The sequence below is a fragment of the Erythrolamprus reginae genome, chromosome 5 (genome assembly GCF_031021105.1).
Source record: "Erythrolamprus reginae isolate rEryReg1 chromosome 5, rEryReg1.hap1, whole genome shotgun sequence".
Lineage (NCBI taxonomy): Eukaryota > Metazoa > Chordata > Lepidosauria > Squamata > Dipsadidae > Erythrolamprus > Erythrolamprus reginae.
Window position 1 is genome coordinate 109,285,613 of NC_091954.1, and position 8,459 is coordinate 109,294,071.

Below are 8,459 nucleotides of genomic sequence, written 5' to 3' on the forward strand. Positions count from 1 at the left end.
GGTATGAATAGATTTTGGCCTGTTTTCTATCAGAATTTCTGCCCGTTGGCTTCCCTTGGAGTCAGCCAGAGTTTGCTAATAGGTTTCTCAGTGCTAGTTGTGGATGAGTGAAATCACAGTGAGAGAGAGAGAGAGAAAGAGGCAATCAATAGATTGGAACCTAGTTCTTATATCTTCTGGCCTTCAGTTGTCAAATAGGCAAATGAATTGTTACTACCTTCTTATAAATCTCAGAATATTATTTCTTTTCTTTTTTTTTATTATTTATTTATTTTGTCCAATACATAATACACATTGAAGAGAAAGATATGTAATAATATAAATAAAGAAAAGAATAGAAGAAAAGATACAAAAGTATAGGTGAACATATTTGAAAGGAAGAAAAGATAAATGAGATAAGGAGAGACAATTGGACAGGGGACAGAAGGCACACTGGGGCACTTATGCACGCCCCTTACTGACCTCTAAGGCAGTGTTTTTCAACCAGTGTGCCGTGGCACACTAGTGTGCCGCGAGACATGGTCAGGTGTGCCGCGAAGCTCAGAGAAAGAAAACAAGAGAAAGAGAGAAAGAAAGAGCAAGAGAGAGAGAAAGAAAACAAGAGAGAAAGCAAGCAAGAGAGAGAAAGAAAGAAAGCATGAGAGAAAGAGAACAAGAGAGAAAGAAAGCAAGAGAGAGAGCAAGAGAAAGAGAGGGAGGGAAGGTGGGAGAGAGAAAGACATAGAGGGAAGTAGGGAGGGAGAGAGAAAGAGAGCAATAAAGAGGAAAGAAGAGAGAAAGAAAGAGGGATGGAGAGAGAGAAAAAAAGAGGGACAGAGAGGGAGAGACAAATAGAGCGAAAGGGAGGAAGAGAGAATTTGTCCAAACCTTTCTCCCCCCCCCCCATGTGCCCCATGGTTTTGTAAATATAAAAAATGTGCCGCGGCTCAAAAAAGGTTGAAAATCACTGCTCTAAGGAACCTGGGGAGGTCAATCGTGGATAGTCTAAGGGGAAAATGTTGGGGGTTAGGGGTTGACACTACTGAGTCCGGTAATGAGTTCCACGCTTCGACAACTCAGTTGCTGAAGTCATATTTTTTACAGTCAACTTTGGAGCGGTTAATATTAAGTTTGAATCTGTTGTGTGCTCTTGTGTTGTTGCGATTGAAGCTGAAGTAGTCATTGACAGGTAGAACGTTGCAGCATATGATCTTGTGGGCAATACTTAGATCGCTTACATGAAATGCACAGAAGGTGCATGCAAGCTAAATCAGAACTGTGTCTGTGCTTCTAAAATGTCTGTAGCTGCACTAGGAAAAACCAAAGATCCTGGCGAGGGTTTGCTAATTTCTCACTGGTTTCCCTGTTGTTTTTTCTCTCCGCCACAGCTTACTAAGACAGGTCCAGGTGTCAACTGCCTGGAGTCCATGTGTTGCTTCTCCGATGGGGAACCAGCCTGCGCATCTTTTAGAAGAATGCTGGAGCGAATAATGGGACGGTGCAGCCCTGCCCGAGTCAACAGGTGTGGAATTTCTCTGAAATGCCTTTGCTGCAGACAGTTCTCCTATAAACTGGAACACGATGAGCCAACAACTATAGATGTCTAGTTTCCTAGACAGGAAACCTATCTTCCTAGGTCCGGTCTGGGATCTTCAGAGGAGATCCAAGTTCGTGCTTTGAATGTGGGGGAAGGAGAGATCATTGAGTTAACTGGTTATTGTTGAAAAACTGGTTGAATTTTGTTTGGTGTTTTTTTTTTTTTTAAACGACGCTGTCTTTTTCTTTGATCCTGCAACTGCTATTGTGCCTTTTAGTGGCTTTGGCGTTATATGTTGTCTCAGGCGAGTGTTCCCCTCTTCTTTTCGAGCACCAGAAATCATAAGTGTGCTTTTCTTTGCTCTGAACTCCTTGCTGTGTGCATCATTTTTGCCTTTCTATTTACTGTGCGCATTTCAGTATAGTTTCTCCCCTTGTGTGTCTTTTTTTTCCCCCTGTGAAAGTCAGACCCCCCCCCTCATTTCCTTTCCCTTCAGCTGCTTTGCCTTTTGAATTCGGAAAGGTTGTCCTGTGTTTGATTACCATGTGTCTTCCCCCCTAGACACACAACCAAGCTTCCTTTGAGCTCCAAGGAAACCTACCATCCTTTCTTCCCCCTCCTGCCCTGGAGTGAAAATTTCAAGGGAGAAAATGCCAAACCTTAGAAACATAGAAGTCTGACGGCAGAAAAAGACCTCATGGTCCATCTAGTCTGCCCTTATACTATTTTCTGTATTTTATCTTAGGATGGATATATGATAAAATACAGAAAATAGTATAAGGGCAGACTAGATGGACCATGAGGTCTTTTTCTGCCGTCAGACTTCTATGTTTCTAAGGTTTGGCATTTTCTCCCTTGAAATTTTCACTCCAGGGTAGGAGGGGGAAGAAAGGTTGGTAGGCTTCCTCCATTTGTTGTTCATCTACAGTGTGAAAGTCAATTACAGTAGTACCTCTAGATACGAGCTGCTCCACATGCGAGTATTCCAAGTTACGAGCAGAGAGGGAAGCAAAATTTCTGTTCTACATACGAGCTTAAATTCGGGATATGAGCCAAGCGTCCACTAGGTGGCGCAAGAATTCCATTTTTCCAGTTATCTCCGGGCGAAAAGCCAAATCTAAATGCATTGGTTCGAGATACGAATTGATCGACATACGAGGTCGGCTCTGGCACGAATTAAACTCGTATGTCGAGGTACCACTGTACTTTTAACAATATGAAACAAAGCTCGCATCTGAGCAAAAACATAATAATCTAAAGCCACCCCAAATTATGATTTAAAAGTCGACCTTTTTTTAAACTAGCACGAAGCTATTCAGAAATAAATGCTAAGCCTATTTACATGTTCGCTAATTTATACAGGTATATTTTTTTAAAAAAACCTTTTTTTGAGAAGATCCTCAACGGAAAGATCAATGAGAACCATTTCTTAATTTATAGAATGTTCTATCTTTAAAATAACAGGTGAAAGCTCTATGGAGATAGAGTAAAAAGAGGAGGTTTTGAAATTAGTTTTCACCTAGTGTTTAAAATTCCAGGTTATGATTGTTTTCTTTCCTCATTGATATTAACCATTATCTTCTGAAACATCAGCTGAGAGGACAATTGTTCAATCTTAGTCACAATTAAACAGCAGTTTGAGTTGAGATAAGAGAGAATCAAGCAGGTTGTTAGAGTGAGTTTCCCAATTTGGGGGCGTGAACGAAGAGAAGGCGTGGATGTCCTGCAGCCCTCTTTGGATTGCAAAGAAAAGGAGGATAACTGCTTTCAAATGATCAGGAGAAACATCTGAAGAACTTGCAGATGGCCCGCACAGGTTGGGAGTATGGTTACCAGGTCTCTATGGCCAAAAAGCCAAACAACCATTGAATGGAATCAAGAATTAGTTTTCTCTATTTGTTTGCTGCCATCTCTTGGTCAGCTGGATGTTTGCAGTCCTCACTTAAGGATGCGGTAGCTTTTTACTAGTAGCTAGTTAACTTTTTAAAAAATGTTGGTAAACTTATTGTCGCTTCTAAATTGTAATTTTCAGTACTCAGCTCTTCTGAATGTTTCCTTCTCTTATTGATTTTTTCCCCCTAAAAACACACACAATATCCTCAAGTGTATTAATCCCTCTGCAGCTCCATTTTAGGTTTTTACTAAAGTGATCGTTTTTTTCTTTCATAAAGTGGTAACTGTTACAAGCTGGATTTTTTTAAAACAAACAAACAAACCAGTAACCTGTCTCTCTTTGTAAAGAAAGAAGGCATGATGTATAAAATAAAATATTTCCTAGACATTTTTAAAACAGGAGCAGTATCTGATTGATCTAACATTAGGTTTTTCTCCCCCGGGGTACCGATTTGTGATAAAAGTATATTTGCAACTCTTGGATATTCTCTACCAGTAGAATGCCCACCTGCCACTACTATTCTTGGAGTTTGTATGGAATGAGTCTTGTCAGTGTCAGGGTTGCCTGGCCGGAGCGTATACAGTGTGTCTCTGTAACTCAGCATACAGAGACACTTTGAACTCCTTCCCCTGCTAGTTTCAGGATTACTTCAACCAGGGGTGGGCTGCTAGCCGGAACGCTTAATTGGGCTCGCCTCCACGGCTCTGGAGCGGTACCGTGAATTCAAGCAGAATTATGCTTATGCATCCATGCAGGCAGCAAAATCGTGCACAGGACGCAGGTGCACTCATATTCCGACGTAGTTTTTTGCTTCCGCGTATTCGGAACCTGGGCGGAAAACGGGCGCACCTACGTTTCCATACGCGGTTTTGCTACCTGAACGGACGCATAGGCATAATTCCGCTCATACTCACAGTACCTCCAGGGCTGTGGAGGCGAACCCAATTAGGCGTTCCAGCTAGCCGCCTACCCCTAACTTCAATCCAGAGGTGTACACATTGCACGCCAAACGCAGAGCCTTGATCAAACTCTCATGGTTGCGGCCTTTACTTTTTTTAACCAGCCCCTGCTGGGAATGGTCCTGCTTCAGCCTCACAATCAAAAAAGCAACCCTGATTGCACCAGAATTTTCACATCAAGCTCTTTCATGCCCACCCTTTAAAACGATTGTTATCCACCTCGTTCTTACATGAAAGAGAGTTATGTTTGTCCTCACTGTTGGGTTGTATGCATGACAAACATAGGTCCCATTCAAGCAAAAACAGAGCAGATTCATTCTCATTATATGCTAAGCTTGGTTGGTGTAATGCTGGCTAGTCTTTTTCTCTGCTTTAGCATAGTATGAAGGCTGTGATGGGACAAGAGATTGTGCAAATCCACAAAAAATGATTTAATTAATGATGGTAAAGCATGCAATCTGAATGCAGCCCCCTGGTTGGAAATTGAAATTATTTTGGAGAGGCGTTTACTCCTATCTCGTTAGCCCCATTTTAAGTCATGCAGCAATGTGATGCTACATTGTTGGAAATGAAACAAGTGATAAATTCAGAGGTCTCTGCTATCTTGTACATTGTGAGTATAAAAATGTATATAAAAATGTCAGTAAGAGAGATGCTCACAAGTCCTAGCTACGCTGCTTGCAAAAGGTAGGTATCGCCAGCTTCAAAATCAACTTTGAAAAAATACATCTTGTGGTTTTTTAAAAAACGTTTTTCTGTTTTCTGTATCTTAACAAATACAAGGATATGATTTGACTCTCATGTTTGATAGAAGATGGAGTACTCTTCCCTCATCTTTATCTGTATGCTGATACGCCGAAGACGGATTGCCAAAATAGTACTTTGAAATTCTTGCTGGGTTTTTTCCCAAATAGAAGAAACCTCTAAATTGTCATTAATTTATTTTTTAAAATACAAGATTTAAAAGTGTACTGCTTTCCAGGCACTTTGAATGGGGTCTAAACAATTCTAAGCTTTGCTGGCTAAGGAATTCTGGGAGTTGAAGTCCACAAGTCTTAAAGTTGCCAAGGATGGAGACCCCTGATCTAAACTGAAGGATTTTGTAATGCAACAATCGAACTTACTTGAATAGAACTTGATTCGTTAAAATCAAGGATTTAACGGTAATGACAATCTGGGATAAGTACAGTCATTTCCCAGATTTGGTCGGGACCAAAATTATTCAGACATACAACCCTTGCCGTATTTAGTTTCCTACCTAAGCAAAATACCAAGAAATGCATGTTTTCAAGGTACAAAACGCACACGCACTTCGTAACCATTCCTTATGAGCTGGCAGAGTTACAAAGTGAACTTAGCCTTATATTTTGATTTGAGAATGCATTAGTCACTTTTCTTACAATAGCAGCTGGCCTTGGATATAAGTTAAAAATATTTCCACAGAAGTTTACAGAAATGATCCATAATGCTTTACAGAAGTGACCCAAATAAAATGCTTTGTGCAGGCCATCTCTTCTTTATTTGTTCCATCCTAAGATAATTAGTAGTATAGATGGAACAAGCTTTACTTCACCTATGCGACATTTGATAACCCTCTACATTTCTGGAGATGATAAACCTCGTCTAAAGCCCATATAGATACGTCTCAGGTGAGGAGTCCAAGACTCATATCCAATTGGCTGATGTAGAGTGCCCTAGTAGTTACACATCTAAATTGATTTCTGTGGTCTTTAACCAAGTATTTGAGAAAGTTGCATTACCAACCAGATCTTTGTACTTAATATTCTGTCAAATATGAGGCTCAGACTATGAAAGCAAAATCTATTGAATAATTTGAATGAATGATCTCATATTTCATCTAATTGTGTGCTTAAATGCTTGGAGTATAAAGGAAAGAGATACAATACCTAACATTCTCTTTGACAGAATGAGCATCTATTTTAATTCTCAATCAACCTTAGAGCCACTTCTTATTTTCATATTGCACTGTGTTCTCCAAATCATCAAAATCTGTTTTTCATTTCTCTTCCATCCAACTGTCACCTGCATTGATTGCTCCAAATTCAATGTTGTGTTATTAAAGATATCCACTTGCAGTGTTTTGCTCAGCTGATTTTGGGTGTCTGGGGTAGATGTTTACATGGTCTCTCGTTTGGGAGTGTTTGGCAATTATAGAATTCCTTCAGTTTCTTAATAGCTCTGCTTCGGTGCAGAATCAGCATTCTGGATGTGAATACAGTGGTGTGGCTGTGTCTTCTATGAGACGGAAAGGCTTTATAGCAAAGGTGGGGGGAACTATGGCCCTTGCTAGCTCAGGAATTCTGGGACTTGAAGTCCACAAGTCATAAAGGGTCCATGGTTCCCCCCATCTGCTATAGAGCCCGCCTGTGTTTACATAAAACCTTCATGCCTACGGAATTATATAGTCCCAAGAAATCCTGCAACCCAACCATTTCTGATCTTGGTTCTGGGAATTTTCTGCAATTCTGTGCCTAATTTGCCACCAGAACTTTGGATCATATCTCAGTCATTTTGGATATGTGTTTCTGAAAACGCCTCTGGGACCAAAACGCAGGTTTCCCATCAGCAAACGTTTCTTTCTTGTTGTTACTTTAGATCATGGAGCTCTACGGAACCTTTCTGTACCAGCGACCGAAGTTTCTTGGCGTTATCCACAATGGAATCCATTACTTGAGACTTTTCTCAATGCCTTGTGGAAAACCATGACATCTTGGTTATGGCCAATCTACTGGCCACCTTGTGGCATCCTTTTTAAATGTCATGACCAGCTTCATATATTAGGAGGGGATTTAAGCCTGCAACAAATACTATTGAAAAAAGAAAAACTGTACATTCCAGTGGAAACATTAGCATTGTTTAGATGGATGCTTTTAATTTTCCATGGCCACATTAATAATACCGTGCTAGAAACCTTTCAGAAAAGCAATTGCTTTGGTTCCCCAATCGCCACGACTGATATTATCAAAATACGAGTGGCTTTGCTAAATTGGGAAATGGCATTCTTCTCCGCAAGCTGAATAGATCCTCCTTCATCAATTGTCTTAGCTAATTCTGAAAGATTTCGAGCATTGAGGGGGGGAATGTGGAGAGAGAGAGAGAGAGAAAAAAGTTCCCTGAGGATGGACTCCAGCACAAGCCCAAAAAGCTTGGAAGTACAAACCTGTGGTCCCAGTGACCGACTCGATTGGACCTTACAGCATTACCTTGGGATACATACAGAGGTGTTATTCAGTCGGTTCGGGCAAACTGGTAGTAGCGACCTGCGGGATGGAACTACCCACCCACCGCGGCACCATCTTTAGCCATGTTTTCAAACCGTGCACATGCGTGGAAGGCCACGCGTACAACCAAAGGGAGTGTGCGTGCACATTCTCACATTGTTGGTGCCAGCTGAACCAATAGGAAAATCCCACCTCATGTATATTTACTTCAATTTGTGGGGGCGGGAGGGGAAAGGAAGCTGTTGAATAAATTAGCTTCATTTCTGGGCATTTCTTGATTCAAATTTGGGGGAAGGGGTGCTTTTCAAGGCACTACTTTTCTCCTTTTTCACTCCTCCCTCCCCAACATTAAGTAGCATTATTTAGTCATGTTATACTCTTGTTGAGAGCACTTAAGAATTCTCCCTGATTTTGCAGGGGCGGCAAAATAATAATAATAATAATAATAATAATAATAATAATAATAATAATAATAATGCAGCCGTACTTGTACATAGTTTATATCAAATGAAGTGCATGCTGTTTGGGACAATAAAGGAGATGATGGCCTTAGCCTAAAGAAATTGCGTCTGTATTCTTGATTTCAGTCAAACGGTGCTTGGCGGGCCAAAATGCCCCAAAAGCATTCGTTTTTGCATGAGGTTAAAAAGTTTGGCCTTTGTTACTCCAGTACTTTCTGGTTGTAGAGAATCCATCATAAATAAACAGGGGGGAGAGGGTTGTCGACAATGAATTTCACAATTTGAGAATGCTTCTCTATGTCTTGCAGATAAGTTACAAGGATATCTTCCACTCCCCATGTTTTGGGGTTGCCCCATCCGGGCGGGCTTCTTGCTTCCAAAATTTAG

General features: G+C 40.8%; 1 protein-coding gene across 3 annotated transcripts in view; it reads left to right on the plus strand.

The window, feature by feature from the left end:
• ATP11B (ATPase phospholipid transporting 11B (putative)) overlaps positions 1 to 8,174 on the plus strand; it is a 130,433-nt gene extending 122,259 nt beyond the window's left edge. For 2 of the 3 annotated variants that reach the window (XM_070753703.1, XM_070753704.1), the window contains 2 exons: positions 1,368 to 1,501; positions 6,986 to 8,174. In XM_070753703.1, coding sequence (XP_070609804.1) covers positions 1,368 to 1,501; positions 6,986 to 7,064 — 213 coding nt within the window. In that variant the 3' untranslated portion in view covers positions 7,065 to 8,174. Of the gene's footprint in view, positions 1 to 1,367; positions 1,673 to 6,985 lie in introns of those variants that run through there. The other variant, XM_070753702.1, reaches the window with a different exon arrangement.
• Positions 8,175 to 8,459: the final 285 nt, after the last annotated feature.